This window comes from Mobula hypostoma, chromosome 2 (genome assembly GCF_963921235.1).
Source record: "Mobula hypostoma chromosome 2, sMobHyp1.1, whole genome shotgun sequence".
Lineage (NCBI taxonomy): Eukaryota > Metazoa > Chordata > Chondrichthyes > Myliobatiformes > Myliobatidae > Mobula > Mobula hypostoma.
Genome location: NC_086098.1, coordinates 77,565,419 through 77,581,907, shown reverse-complemented (window position 1 = coordinate 77,581,907; position 16,489 = coordinate 77,565,419). Strand labels below are relative to the sequence as shown.

The following is a 16,489-nucleotide window of genomic DNA, read 5'->3' as shown; positions in this document are numbered from 1 at the left end:
TCTCCAGGGTCGGGAAATCTAAAACTAGAGCGCACAAATTTAGGGTGAGAGGGAAAGATTTAGAAGAGACCTAAGGGACACTTTTCATGTAGAATGGTGAGTGTAGAACAAGATGGTTGAGATGGGTACAATAAAAAACAGCAAGCACTTGGATAGGTACATGGACTGGCGGGACTTAGGGGAGTACAATAATAATAACAATTTATTTATTTATAAACTTTTTCTACAGATGATGTAGCTCAAAGTTACAATGGCATAAAAGTGCAAACATGAAATAAAATTTAAGAAATAAAAATAAACATGGAAATAAAAGACGATTAGATGTTAGTTAAAACCAAGGTTAAATAAATAGGTTTTCGAGCTGCCATTTAAGTGTCAATGGAGTCTATTATAGTTTTAGGTACTGAATTCCACACTTTAGGAGTGTTGTTTAATTATCTTTTGAGTCGGATAGTTTAAATTTAAGGGACCTGCAGAAGAAGGCCTGAGAGCTTGAGCAGGATTATAAAACAAAAACAATTCTGTAATGTACCCCAGTTCCAGACCATTAAGAGATTTTAAAAACAAGTGAACTTTAAAATCAATTCTGAAAGTTAAAGGAAGCAAATACAGAGTAGGTAGGAAGGGAGTGATATGTTCCCTCATCCTGGTTTTGGTTATGTCTAATAGCAGATCTCTGAATGAGTAGAAGTTTGTCAGTAGATTGGTTTATGGGCCAAATTCAGGATATTGGTACTAGCTTGTTAGTCACTGTGGTTAGCAAGGACTGGAAAGGTCTGTAACAATTCTCTGACTCCATCCTAAACCCATGTGTCTTGTTTGCAGTAACAACGAAATAAACTGCTTCAACGCATTCCCAAAATTACATAGTCCACACATAAGACAAAAAATATTGTGGTGAAGTATTTAATTAGAATTTTAAATTAGCTTCAAAGGTGGGCAGCATTGCACAGGTGTGAGTACAGTCTTGTATCACAGGTTTTAATGGTAGAAAGGGAATACTCTTCATTGTAACAGGCCACTGCAATGGTAACTTTCATGTGCAATAAAATCAAAAGTTTAAAACCAGCTATAGATACTACTCTTTAAACAAGATTTCTTTTTTTTTTACAGTATAGGGAAAATTACTTCTTTTACATAGTAAAAACACATTTATTTTAACACCTTTTTACCTACAATATTGTAAAAGGTCTGGCATATTTAATAATTTTACAAATTCCTCATTAAAAATATATCTCTGTACAAAAGGATCTCTTGCACCTACTTCAAGTTAACAGCAGTAGTGGAATGGTATAATGATAATGCCGCTGTTGCAATGGCATTGAAGTGATAGATAGGCATTTTTACAGCATTGTTTTATGTTTTTACAAAATATTTTACACAGAAAACATTATTGCAACCAGCCTGAATAAAGGCAACACCTTTTTAAGATGAGGAGCAGCGTAAAACACAGAAGTAAATGGTCTTGTCTCAGAAAGTTTTCTCTGGGGTATTTTCAGCTTGAATTCAAATTGCCCATTTTCTCCATCATTTCTCTCAGACCTCTCTTCAACCCTCTCAAGGGAGCTGTACTCTTGGTATTTTCCAAAGAATGAATTGGGAGCTCATGTTTTTAATCAAAAATTGAACACTGCTGTACAGAGGTAGGAATGAGGATTTGAAAGGGTTCTGTTTTACAGTGTAAGATTTAGAGTTGCTGCTGTACAGCTGAGTCTGTCTTACTACCTAGAAAGAGGGTGCCATTTCAATGTGGATGTACGCCTGAATCTTATATTGCATGATTTCCCATTATGATCCTACCATACAAATGATAACTTTAAAATCACAATGAAAAACATTTTTCAAACTTCCTTCTAATGACTCCTCTCTCCTTGCAGCAGAGTGTTGGATTTTGTGTTTTAACCACTGGAGAGTGCAGGAGAATTCTAATGCAATATGAAAGGGAAACATAATGAAAGAAATCCTAATAAAAGAAATCATATTCCCTTCCACCATCAAATTTTTGAACAGACAATGAACCAACCCATGAAAAGTAGCACAATATTTTGCTCTTTCTACAATACTTATGTTTTTATACTTATTGTAATTGATAGTACTTTTATGTACTGCACTGTCCTGCTGCCACAAAACAAATTTCATGTCATACTTCAGAGATAATAAATCAGATTCTGATTTTGAGAATTTGGCCATTGATGCCACTGGCCAATATGTCTGCCATTCTGCCTGATACTAACAGTATAATCAAGAAAGAACCTCAATAGTTCTACATCCTATTCTGGCTTTAGTCTACCAAATGTGTTTTCCACATCGGCTCTGACCAGATGTTTTCTCTCACCATAATTGCCTAAACTGTACTTTCAGTGATATTATGAGGTTTGCCTCCCCTAGCCATGTTACCTAGCATAATGCAAAACATAAAGTATATCGTATTCACCAATAAAAGTCCAAAGTAATCCAATTTGCATTCCAAAAAACAGTTATCACATCAATCTATAAACAGTACAGTTAATAATAGTATGTTGCATTAGGATTTCAAAGGGAAATTTATTTATAAGTCCAGTTGCAACCTAGTGTTGCCTGCTTGGTTGTTTGCTTATTTATTTAATTAATTTAGAGAGACAAGCAGAATAGACTCTTCTGGCCTTTTAAGCTGCACCACCCAGCAACCCATCGATTTAAGCCTAGCCTAATCATGGGACAATTTACAATGACCTACTACCTGGTACTTCTCTGGATTATGGGAGGAAAGCAGATCACCTAGAGGGAGCGTACTAACTTGCTTAAAGAGGTTGCCAGAATTGAATTCTGAACTCCAATGCTCCAAGCTGCAATAGCATTGCACTAACTGCTACACTTTTGTGGAATGATACTGTGAGGCTAGCTTTTGAACAAGCTAATGAATTTCTAAATGTAGAACATAGCACAGTGTAAGCTCTTCAGCCCACAATGTTGTGCCGATCTTTTAACCTACTCTGAGATGAATCTAACCCTTCCCTCTTACATTACCCTCCATTTTTCTATCATCCTTGAGCCCATGAATTTCACCTTCAATGAATTTCAGCTTATGGCATCGTGCAACACATAATATGCAGACTTTAATAGGATAGAGTTCTGTGAATGGCAAAGTTTGCTTTGTGATTCTCGTTTTGTGCTGTTTAGTGGGAAACTGGTATATTTCTCCTGTAATAAACCAACACTTCAAGTATGAAACCTGGTTACTGTTTGTCTCCACACCCAAAAATAAAGTAGTTTAGACTGTTGAGTAGAATAAGGATATAATGGAGAATATCAAGGGCTCAGTTTATCAGCATGCTGTATCATATGATTCAAATAGATGCTTTCATTTAGTTTTAAGAGCTTAACAAGAATCTAAAATTATAAATGTGTCTATGATTACATTGTTGATGTGCATGCCAAGAAAATAGAGCTAGTTAGTTTGTAATAAGGCTTGCAGGGTATTAGTGAATATAGAACAGTACAATACAGGCCCTTTGGCCCTTGGTGTGTGCAAACCCTTTAGCCCATGGTAATTTGCTAACTCTTTAACCCACTCTAAGACCAATCTATCATTTCCCTCCAATGTAGCTCTCAATTTTTCTTTCAGCCATGTGCCTAAGAATCTCTTAAAATGTCCCTACTGTATCTGCCTCTATTACCACCACTGGCATTGTGCTCCACATTCCTATCCTATACTTCCCCCTCAATACCTTAAAGTTATAACCCATTTGTTTGAGCCATTTCCAACCAAGGAAAAAAGTGCTGGCTGTCTACTCTATCTAGGCCTCTTAACATCTTGTACATCTTTATCAAGTCACCTCTCATCCTTCTCTCCAAAGAGAAAAGCCCTAGCTCACTTAACTTATTCTCATTAGACTTGCCCTCTATTCCTGGCAGCATCCTGATAGATCTCTTTTGCATCCTCTCCAAAGCTTCCACATCCTTCCTATAATGTGGTGACCAGAATAGTACACATTACTCCAAATGTGCTGTAACCAGGATTTTATTGAGCTGCAATATTATCTCGCAGCTCTTGAACTCAGTCCCCTGACTTGTGAAGGAGACACCTTCCTAGCCACCCAATAATTTTGAGGTATCTATGAACATGAGACCAAGGTCTCTCTGTTCCTCCACATTGTTAAGAATCCTGCAATTAACCCTATATTCTGCCTTCTGCTTTCAAGTTCAATCTTTCAAAGTGAATCACTTCAGTTCGTGCATGACGAATCATTTCACTGGTGATAAAGGGATTAAAGAAGATTTGGTCTTTGCTTGACCTGGTAAGTATTTACAGTATTGTCTATTTTTGATTTCAGATTTCCAGCACCTGTAGTTATTTGTTTTTCAACACTTTGTCAGATGTTTGTTTAATCGTCTAAAGTTCAGACCGAATTTCTAAAGACATTTTCAAATTGGAAACCATATACAGAGAAGTCATAGAGTACTACAGCAGAGAAACAGGCCCTTTGACCCACCTAGTCCATGCTACCTAGTTCCATCAAACTGCACCCAAGACCATAGGTCTTCATGTCCTCCCACCCTTGAACCCAATAGAGATTATCATTAACTTCCAGTTACTTCTTCTCTTTTACCATCTCCTTTTCATCATGAAACCTTCCTTAGTTGATGCATGATGAACAAAATTGTTTAAATTTTCCAGGTTTGTGCATTTGATTAAAATCTGACCAGCAAGCTGTATCAGTTATGCTGGTGACCTAGTGAACATGGTCAACATTGATGCAACAACAATTTCACAAATAAATCTAGGGAGCCTTTATGATCCAAGTTATAAATATTTTCTAAATCATTATGTCCTTTATATCTCTGCCAGTCTAGTTATTAATCTGATCAGAAAACAGACAATGCATCTAATTATTAAAAAAGATATCAAAGTCTATGTGATTTATTAGACCATAAGAGATATGAGCAGAATTAGGCCATTTAGCCCATCGTGTCTGCTCTACCATTCTATTATGGCTGATTTACTATCCCTCTCAACCTCATTCTCCTGCCTTCTCCCCATAACCTTAGGAGACCTGATTAGCCAAGAACCTGTCAATCTCTGCTTTAAATGCATCCAGCCATCTGTGGGGGAGAATTCCACAGATTCACTACCGTCTGGCCAAATAAATTCCTCCTCATCTCTGTTCAAAATGGATGTCCCTCTGTTGAGGCCATGTCCTGTGCTCCTAGTCTCCCCCACTATAGGAAATATTGTCTCCACATCAACTCTATTAAAATGACCTCAATAAACAAGACAAACACATAATGTTCTGTTTGTAAAATTGATTTGTTTTAGCTAAATTTTGAAACAAGATATTTTATTTATAAGAGTAATCACCTCCTATTCCAATTGACATCTCACTGCAACAAAATCTTTGACCAACTTGTTCCGATAATGCACCTCACTTACTAAAGTTGGGATTGGCAATCAGATTGGATTTTTCAATGAGATGAAATAAAGGCAAACGATGATCAAGAGTCTTGTAGAGACTACTCAGTATATTAATATCCAATGTTTATTATGAATAAAATGTCCTTAGAAGTTTGTCTCATTGTAACTTGTGTGGAGAGAAAGAAGTATTTTAAAAATGTCATTTCAGTCTATTATTGGGTTATGTAAATCCATTTAAGTAAACATCAGCAGTAATGTCTAAGCTTCTGTTAGACAGTGACTGCCCCGCTTCACCCCTCTCCTAGTTTACTATCACGTGGGCTTTGTCCACACCTTGGTAAAACTGATTGTTTGTGTGTAATGAACACACAACATATTTTCTATTCATTGTGATGATTCACGATTTCTATTTTTTTTTCTGATTTCTATGCTGTTATGATGAATGAGGCAGTGTTCCCTTTTAGTAGGTTGCTACTAAAGAAATCACAAATGCTTACTGTGATTCTTTTTCACAGTATGAAGTGGTTGTCAGTAAAGCTATGAGAATAGAGGTCAGAAGTGAAGGCACTCTTTTTGGATGAAGGTAACCTTGTCCAGAAAGAAAAGTATCCCCAATTTCCTCTTCAGTACTGTGCAACATGCACACTTTCACCCCGAGACTTTAGGTTTATTTAACTGAATCAGTTTTCTGCTTCATACCCTATCTGTGCGTAGTTTGTCTGGAAAGAGCAGGCAACTGGGTCACTGGTTGCGTTTCATCTCGACATCAAGAATTGACAAGTACTAACTTTTATCCCCTCATGAGCGATCTTCTTCCATGAGGGTGGAGGACATTTTCTACCCACAAAACTGGATGAATAGTTGAAGGTACAGTGTACCCAATATCCACAGGGGAGTCTCAGCACCATCTCCGCTAAGGAACTCTCACCTTCTCCCTCTGCAACGCCTGAAATAAGCAACTGAAACAGACAATTTGAGGCAACAACTTTTCACACACTCTTTTTGGGAAAATAAAAGTATTTTCTTTTTCCTCTGGATATAATTTATAAAAGGCAGTATTTATATAAGCTATTTGGACAACAGAATAGAATTTTGTTATTCACTTCAGCCTGTGGAGAGACAGAAAATACTAGTTGTTTGGAAATATAATATTGTATTAAAAATTCAGCTTTTTTTGGCTTTTAACAACTTATTCAAACAACAATATTCAATTGATTTCTTTTTCCCAGAGGAATCATTAAAAACTCTCAATTTTGTTTCCATATACAAGTATAATCTCAACGGAAACCAACTCTTTAAGAATGCATATCTGAAGGAAATAATATTGCAATGCTCTAATATCTATCCGTATTGGTAAGATTATGTGATGTTCAGCAATGGAAAATTAATTCTTATTAAAGCAAATTTTGCTGTTACGTACAATGGACAGTGTGGCAAAACCCTGTACTCTAATTAATGCCAGTATCCTGCTCATTCATTCATAATGCACTAGTGCAAAGAATTGTGCAGTAAGCTTTCCATATAATGAATGAAAATAATTCCAGCGCTGCCCTGCTTGAGGATGATGGTCTTTTCTTTTCGTGTGAAGTAGGCAGCTGCAAATATTAGATTCATCTAGAGTCTGTTAGTATCGGTAATGGAATAAGTTTGTTCTCCTTGTCCATTTTCACCTCTTCTTGGAAGAATATGTAGTCAAAAAATAATCAGCTATTTGGGTAGGTTATGTCATCCAGATGCCTAACTCACATCTCCCCAAACAGATCTGTTATTTGGATTCAAAACAGGAAGATTCAAACCCATCCATGGTTTGGGTCCTTCCTGTGTTAGACATCTGAAGGGACTGTTCGTCTGAAAGGATTGTCCCAGCCAAAAGTAAGAGACTCCATTGCCTTGGTTTGTCCTATCAAAAGTTGTCAGAGTACCACTGCAGAGCAAGCAGTAAGACAGAGCGATGTGGTTGGGACATGGCACTGGAGTGGCTGCTGCTCACCGGGTAGAGGTATGGCTAATATCAGTTACTCAGCAGTCAAACTGATGGCTATACAACTGTACACACAGTGTTCAGTGTTGTGTCAAACCTCACAGCCTTTGCCTCGGTAGGTTTTAAGTTAGTATCATACATTGGATTTTCAAAAGAAGCCTGTCCATTTGTGTTTTCATGGCCAACATACCCATTATATTGTACTTTTGGTCTTGTTCTGGAAGGAATAGAAACAAAAATGTTACATTTCTTTTTTAATATATCTCAAGTTCTTTAAACAAAACTTTTAGAGGGAGAAAGAAAAATGTAATTTTTTTATAGGAACTTATAGTTATTTTTATAACTTACACAGTTCTGCTGCCATAAAACAACAAATTTCATGACACATGACAGTGATAATCCTGTTTTTGATTAGACGATGACAGAAAGGACTGATCATTTAGTAACAGGCCCCTCCAAAACAATTGCTATGGATCTGTTACCAGAGTCTATGAGATTATCACTTAACCTGGATCACCCTGTAATCTGACTAAATTCAGGAAAAATTACTAAACCATCCCAATCCCAAAACTATAAGTCTCTCTGCTTGCAGTAGCATTGGCACCTACAGTTCAACAGTACATGTTAAAACCACTCTATTTATTTTTTGTTTAGTGGTGGTGAGTATCGCATTATCCCTAGCATATGGATGAGGTTAACGTGAACAACATCTCTACTATGATAAAGCAACACCAACTTCAATGGATAGGTCTTGTCACCTAAGTGGCTAACTCGCATCTCTCCCAGTTGAAGGAAGCGCAAGACCTGGTGGGCAAAGGAAATGCTTCAAAGACAACATCAAAATCACCCTGAAGGGATTCAACACTGCAACTGAAAACTAGGAAGATATTGTACTCAATAAATACACTGGAGGAAATATGTTCAAGATGGAGCTGTGCTACAAGAGAATGGCCTCCGCTGTGCCACAGGGAACAAGCAGCATCTGTGAAGGAGAGCCTGGCCAACCAAAATTCCTACCACAGTTACCCTTATTCTTGTCCACATTGCACCAAAATATGTGAAACGCAGATTAACCTCTACAGCCACCTGAGGACTCACCAATAGCCAACCCCTAAGGAGGACATCATACACATCTCAAGTGATCACACTAAATTTAATTTTTGCTTAATGACCCTCTGGTGGCTCAACTGAGAACTATTAATTCCAACAGAGCAAGAATAGTCCTCCATTTATCTTGGAGTAAAAACAGGAAAATAAGAATTTTCAAGTTTCTTCATTTGTTCTATGATGGACAGAATAGCACAGGAGAGACAAGCTTAGTATAGCGCTGAGGTAGCCAGATATGCAATCAGTGCCCACTTTATTAGGTACAGGAGGTACCTAATAAAGTGACCACAGGGTGTTTTTCTATATATTTGTGGTCTTTTATTGCTGTAGCCCATTTACTCAAAGGTTCAACATGTCGTGTGTTCAGATATATTCGTCTGCACACCACTGTCGTAACACATGGTTATTTAAGTTATTGTGGCCTTCCTGTCAGCTTGAACCAGTCTAAGCATTCTCCTTTGTCCTTTCATTAACAAGACCTTTATACCCACAGAACTGCTGCTCACTTGACTATTTAGTTTTCACACCATTCCCTGTAAACTCTGGAGATTGTTGTGTGTAAAAATCCCAGAAGATCACCAGTTTTTGAGATACTCAAACTACCCCATCTGGCACCAATAATTATTCCATCATCAAAGTCACTTAGCTGAAATTTCTTTCCCATTCTAATGTTTGGTATTAACAACAAATGAACCTCTTTACCATGTCTATGTGTTTTTATGTATTGAGCTGCTGCCACATGATGGACTAATTATATACCTGCATTCATGAGCAGATGAGGAGGTGTACAGGAATACCTAACAAAGTGGCCACTGAGTGCACCTCATCTCAGTATTCCCTGGAAGAGGAGTGGGGGGGGGTGCAAAAAAAGAGGCAACTTTGCCATGCTTGCTTGCAGTCAGGTGACCCCTGCATGAAGATGCACATGTGTGAAAATCATGTGAGGATGGTCTGGGCTCATATGCGACGCCCCGCCACACGACTGATTAATCTGCCACCACTCACCGTCTAGGCTCACACATGAAGAATGGCCACTTGGGCAAGGTGCTGGAAGGCTGCCGACGCCTATGGAAGCGTACCCCAGCATGAGTCACCGTCCTCGGGAGAGGATAGAAAAAAAAGCAGAAGATTGGGTGGGGAGGAAGAAGGAATTTACTGACAGAGCAACACAAAGTATGAACGGTAAAATATCGTACCGTGGAACAAAAAGCGCTTGATGCAAGTTACAGCACAGTATTAAAGCGACTCCTTTTAGAGTGATAGAAAAGTACAGCACGGAAACAGGTCCTCTGGCCCATCTAGACCATATGGAACTATTATGCTGCCCTGGCCCATCAACCCTCACCCAGACAATAGTCCTCCATACCCCTCCCATCCATGTATCTATCCAGATTTCTCTTCTATGTTGAAATTAAATCCGAATCCAACACTTGCACTGGCAGCTCTTTCCACACTGAGAGCTCATTTCACCCTCTGAGTGAAGAAATTTCCCCCTCAGGCTCCCACTAAACATTTCACCTTTAACTCATGACCTCCAGGCCTCACCCAACGTCTGTGTAAAAAGCCTTCATGCATTTACCCCATCTAAGCCCCTCATAATTTTGTATAGCTCTATCAAATCTCCCCTTATTCTCTGACACTCCCAGAAATAAAATCCTAACCTCTTTAACCTTTCCTTATAACTCAGGTCTTCAAGACCCAGCACCACCCTTGTTAATTTTCTCTGTATTCCTTCAATCCTTTTGTTCTAGGTTCAGCTCTCAGTGAAGGGGGAAACATTGTTTAAGGTCAGTAAAACTGAACAATGATTAATCTTATTTGCATACCTTTATTATGTGCAAGGGAGAGATCTTTACCCAGAAGGAACCCCAATCAAGCTGTGCCAAGTTGGACTCAATAGATATTTGGTGGATGTAGCAAGCAGAATTAGTGTGTCACTTTAATTACCTGTAAAACACTTGGGCTGACTACAAATTCTCTTTCCCTGATCTATTTCATTTTTATTTTTTATTTAGAGATACAGCGTGGAATCAGTGCTTCCAGCCAGAGCTGTGCCTCCAGCAACCCACCAATTGAACCCTAGACTAATCACAGGACAACTTACAATGACCAATTAACCTACTAATCAGTACATCTTTGTACTACAGAGGGAAACCAGAGGACCAAGAGGAAACCCACATGCACATGGGAAGAAATGTAGAAACTTGCAGAGGATGCTGGAACAAAACTCTGAACTTCGACACCCCGAGGTGTAATAGCATCGTACTGACCACTATGCTAACATGGCCCCACAGTAAGTTTTCACTTCATATGTTGTGACTCTGGTCTACCAGTTGTCACTTGCTACTTATCTGATGCAATATGCCTATGATGCTGCTGCACGAACGCTTTTCATTGCAAATGTTCTTAGCTGTACTTGTGCATATGGCAATCCACTCATTAAGATATAGATTAAATTCATCTAACCTGCACAAGCAATAACTTCCTGAATTTAGAATTTAATATGCAAGCTTGGTTAACATAGCTTTGATTTTCTGCTATTTAAAATCAAATTTTACTTTTCAAACAAAATGAGTATCTTCAAATGTGAGGACAGCATAGAACAGGCTGACAGGTTGTAATATATCGGCGTAAAGAGGATATACTGAAAAGTTTAAAAAAAAAGGACTGATAAGTCACCTGAGCATAACCAGATTTATCTCAGGTTACTACGGGAAGTGAGGGAAGAGATTGCTGCCCCTTTGTATTCTCACTGGCCCCAGGAAGAGTACCAGATGATTGGAGAATGGCAAATGCTATTCCTTTGTTTAAGAAAGGTAATGGGGGTAATCTTGGGAAGTACAGACCAAAGAGTCTTGTTTCACTGGTGAGCAAATTATTTAAATTTCTTAGGGACTTAATTAGAGCATTTGGAAAAGCATAGTCTGATTAGGGATAGTCAGCATGCCTTGTGATGTTGTGCCTCAGGAACATGATTAAATTCTGAGGAAGTGACATAACAAATTAATGAAGGTAGAGTCTTAGATGTGGTGTATAAGGGTTTTAGTAAGGAATGCTTCCCATGGTTGGGCCAATCAGAAGGTCAGGAAGAATGGGATCCAGGGAAACTTGGCTTTGAGGATTCAGAGTTGGCCTGTCCACAGAAGGCAGAGGATAGTAATAGATGGAAAGTTTTCTGCCTGGAGGTTGGTGACCAATGATGTTCCATAGGAATCTGTTCTGGAATCCCTGATATTTGTGATTTTTATAAAGGACTTGGATAAGGAAGTGGAAAGGTGGTTTTATAAGCTTGCAGGTAACATGGAGGTTGGTGATTTTATGGTAGAATATAAGGTTATCATCGGGAGGAATTTGCCCTCCGTTGCTGCAAGCTAACAAATTAATGACACTTTATTATCTTCTGTTGGAGAAACAGGCCAAAAAGGCCTGTTTCTGTGCTGTAGTTTTACTATGGTTTCGTCTATGGTTTTTCTAAACTGAATGATGGTTATTACTTCTGCATCACCAGTAACTTAGGAGATCTTTGTTTCTTTTAAACTTCCATGAAAAGAATAGAGTGCAGACAAACTCCTAAAGAATATTTGCAGGTAAATTTGATGGTAAGCCCGCAAGATTAGACTTTGTAGTTTAGCTTCTAATTATTCTCCTCGATCTAAATCAGATTAGCAAATTTGTGGATGACACCAAGACTGGGGAAGACTATCAAACCCTTCTTAAATGTGGCATCACAAGAAGGTAGAGTCATAAAGAAGCTTTTTGGACATTGGGCTTAATAAATCAGGGTAATGAGTAGAGAAACTGGGATTTTCTGTTGAAGATGCATAAGGCGATCATCAATTTGATAATGCGGTAAACTGGATCAGCAAATTTGCAAACGATGCTAAGATTGGAGGTGTAGTGAACAGCAAAGAAGGCTATTAAAGCTTGCAGTGGGATCTTGAAGCTAAAAAATGGGCTGAAAAGTGGCATATAGAATTTAATGCAGACAAGTGTAAAGTGTTGCACTTTGGCAGAACAAACCAAGGTATGACTTATTCAGTGAACATAGAGCATTGAGGAGAGTGGTAGAACAGAGGGATCTGGGAATACAGATCCATAATTTCTTGAAAGTGACATCACAGGTAGATAGGGTTGTAAAGAGAGCTTTTGGCACATTGGCTTTCATAAATTAGAGTACTGCATACATGGGTTAGGATATATTGAAGATGTACAAGACATTGGTGATGCCTTATTTGGAATACTGTGTGCAGTTTTGGTCAACTACCCTCTGGAATTATATGAATAAGATTGAAAGAGTATTAAGAAAACATAGATGGTGCTGGGACTTGAAGACCTGAATTTTTGGGAAGGTCAAAGTTTAGGACTTTATTGCCTGGAGCATTGGAGAATGAGGGGAAATTTGATAGTTATATAAAATTATGAGGGGTATAGTTAGAATAAATAATTAGGATAAACTGAGGTTGTGTGAGACTAGAACTAGAGGTCATAGGTTAACGGTGAAAGGTGCAATATTCAAGTGGAACATGAGAATGTCTTCACCCAGAGGATGATAAGAGTGTTGCCTGCCAGCGAAAGTGGTAGATGCAGGTTCAATTGCACTATTTAAGCGAAGTTTGGATAAGTACTTGGATGAGTCGTATGGAGACCTATAGTCTAGATGGTGATAGATGGGACCAGGAAGAAAACTATGCTGGCAAGAGCTAGATGGGCTGAAGGATCTGTTTCTGCGCTGTAATGATCTATGAGTCTAACCTACTGCTGAGTAAAGTTAAATATTACATCACTTGAATCTGGCTAGAGTGAAGCATGACTCAGTGTTGACAGCTTTGATGATGTGGGGTTGTGCCATTGCTGGAATCTGGAACATGGTTTCTGTGTTACCTGGGGAACAGACCAAGTCTGTGTAACACTGCACTGAGGGTTCTCTAATTTTAGTGGGACCTACAGTGCATTGATTTCAAAGGCAAGAGTAGATGAAGTGATTTTGTTAATACTTATAATAAATTACTCTAACAGTTGTTAAACACCACTCCCATTCCAGAAACAGTGACTTTGCTCAGAGGTACACAAATCTGTGAGGGTCTAGCATTGTTGGCTTTTCCCCATGATGTTGAACTAGAGGTCATAGGGTGAAAGGTGAAATATTTAAGGGGAATCTAAAAGGGAACTTCTTCACTCAGAAGGTGGTGTGAGTGTAGAGTGGTAGATGTGGATTTGATTGTAACCTTTAAGAGAAGTTTGGATAAGTACATGGTGGGGGGTGGGTGTATGGAGGGATATGGTCCAGGTTCAGTAGATGGGACTAGGCAAAAGATTAGTTCATCATGGACTAGATGGGCCAAAGGGCCAGTTTCTGTGCTGTAGTCAAGGCTTGGGCTTCTGCACTATCTCCCAATTATCCTGTGGAGGATTAGAGAAGGTGGTCGTTTGAAATGGCCAACCTTAAATAAGGGATGTGGGGTCGACTGGCAGCAGTTCTGGAGAGTAAGCCCACTCTAGCCCAGTCCGGGAGACATGGGAGATGGCAGTTGTTGGAATCTTTAACAACACACAAAACCCTGAAAAAACTCGGCAGGACAGGAAGCACCATAATGAAGAGCCTCAACCTGAAACATTAATTCTCCATTTCCCTCCGTAGATGCTGCCTGGTCTGCTGAGTTTCTCCAACATTTTGTGTGTTCCACTAGTCCGGTTCCAGTCTGCATGTGCAGTTTCTCATTTTAAGTATTGAAACCGAACTGTGTGGTGAGTACTGCTTCACTTACAAAGGACTGAAGTAAATCAAAAGTCCACTGAATGAGATCTTATCAATTTCCTATTCTGATCAACTAAAGCAAATGTTTTTGTCCTACCAAATATGCTTTTGATTCTTTTTGTTATTCTGTACAGAATATTTATTTGATTAAAAAAGGTTTAAGGTGAGTTGGAGGTTTGTTGTTGGACCAATCACATTGGCACTAACTAGCATGAATACTGTAGAAGGCACGATCATAACCATGTCTATGTTGTAACTCGAGCAGTATCACCAGATTAGCTTCCTCACGGGAGCAGGATGTAAATATTTCACCTGTGTTTGTAGAGGTAAAAAGCAAATCCTGCCAGGATGAGGGCAAAGAATGGGACCAGGATGGCAGCTGCTACAGAACTGCTGTTTGTGCCGTAGTAATAGTTAGATTTGTCCCTGCCCAGTGAACCTCCTGGTGGCCCTGAAAGAGAAAGAAAGATACGTGTGTCAGATATCACAAGCTGACAGAGACAGGGAGGTGGTGGGAAGACCACAAGAGTAGGCTTAGGACATTTGGCCTATCAAGTCTGCTCCGCTATTTCATCATGGCTGATTTGTTATTTCTCTCAAACCCATTCTCCTGTCTTCTCCCTGTAACCTTTGACACCTTTTCTTGTCAAGAACCTATCAGCCTCCGCTTTACATATATGCCTGATGTCTTGGCCTCCTCAGCCATCTGTGATAATGAGCTCAACAGATTCACCACTCTATGGCAAAAAGGAATACCTCCTCCTCTCTGCTCTTAAGGGATAGCTCTCTGTCCTGAGGGTGTGCCCTCTGGTCTAAACTCCCTTACAATTAGAAACATCTTCTCCACATTCACACTATCTATGCATTTCAACATTCAAGGATTTCAATGAGATCCCTCCTTATTCTTCTAAACTCCAGTGAGTACAGGCTCAGAGGCAAAAAAAAAAATGCTCTTTTAGGGGGAGGAAGTGTGTGAGTCAAAAGGGTGGAACAAAAGATACCTTAGCTATTGGCTAATATAAGGTGACATAGTTTTAAGAAAACATATACAAAGTGCTGCAAGGGTAGCAGGTCAGGCAACATATATGGAAATTACCCTTCTTCAGGACTGAGAAAGAAGTGGAAAAGTGTCAAATAAAAAGGTGGGAGAGGGGAAAGAAGCCAGCAGGAGGGTGATAGGTAAAGCTTGGTGGCTGGGAAAGGTCAAGGGCAGGAAAAGAAAGGATCTGATAGAGAGTGGACAATAGGAGAAAGGGAGGAGGATGGGACCCAGGGGGATGTAATAGGTCAGAGTGGGAAATAGAGTTGGGGGGGAATTTGTTCACCAGAAGAAGAAATCAATATTCACACCATCAGGTTGGAGAATACCCAGATGGAATAAAGTGTTGCTTCTTCACACTGAGGGTGGCTTCATCTTGGTACAAGAGGAGGGAATCAATCAACATATCAGAACAGGAATGGAAATTAGAATGAAAATGTTTGACCACTGGGAAGTCCTGCTTCTGGCGAATGGTGCAGAGGTGCTCGATGAAGCGGTCCCCCATTTTATGATGGGTCTCACCAATGTACAGGAGGCCTCATTGGGGGTAATGGACACATTAGACGACCCGAGCAGTTTCAGAGGTGAGGTGTTGCCTCACCTGGAAGGACTGTTTGGGGCCCTGAATGAAGGTGAGGGAGGAGGTGAATGGGCAGGTGTAGCACTTTGGCCACTTGCAGGGATAAATGTCGGGATGGAGATTAGTGGGGAGGGATGAATGCACAAGGGAATTGTGATGGGAGCGATCCCTGCAGAAAGCAGAGGGGATATGTTTAGAGATAGGATTCCTTTGGAGATGACAGAAGTTGTGGAGAATAATGTGTTGTTTGCGGAGGCTGATGGGGTGGTAGGTAAAGACGAGGAACTTTTGTCACAGTTAAGGCAGCAGGAAGACTGGGTGAGCACAGATGTATGGGAAATGGAGGAGATATGGGTGAGGGCAGCATCAATAGTAGAGGGAAGGGAACCCCGTTCATTAAAGATAATGTCTCTGATGTCCTGGAATGGAAAGCTGCATCCTGTTAACAGATGCAGCAGAGGCAAAGAAACTGAGATAAGGGAATAGCATTTTTTACAGAAGGATGGGAAGCAGTATAGTTGAGATAACTGTGGATATCCATAGGTTTATAAAAGATGTTGGTTGACAGTCTGGCTCCAGAGAATGAGACAGAGAGATCAAGACAGTGGAGGGAGACATCAGAGATGAACCAAGTT

The 16,489-nt window shown here is 39.5% G+C and overlaps 1 protein-coding gene across 4 annotated transcripts in view; it reads right to left on the bottom strand.

Moving 5' to 3' along the window:
• Nucleotides 1-901: 901 nt before the first annotated feature.
• The window catches only part of LOC134341158 (CUB and sushi domain-containing protein 1-like), a 2,430,601-nt gene continuing 2,415,013 nt past the window's right edge, over nt 902-16,489 (bottom strand). For 2 of the 4 annotated variants that reach the window (XM_063038952.1, XM_063038977.1), the window contains 3 exons: nt 14,548-14,686; nt 9,486-9,578; nt 902-7,590 (listed from right to left, as the gene is read on the bottom strand). In XM_063038952.1, coding sequence (XP_062895022.1) covers nt 7,431-7,590; nt 9,486-9,578; nt 14,548-14,686 — 392 coding nt within the window. In that variant the 3' untranslated portion in view covers nt 902-7,430. The remainder of the gene's footprint in view (nt 7,591-9,485; nt 9,579-14,547; nt 14,687-16,489) is intronic. The other 2 variants (XM_063038962.1, XM_063038968.1) reach the window with 2 other exon arrangements.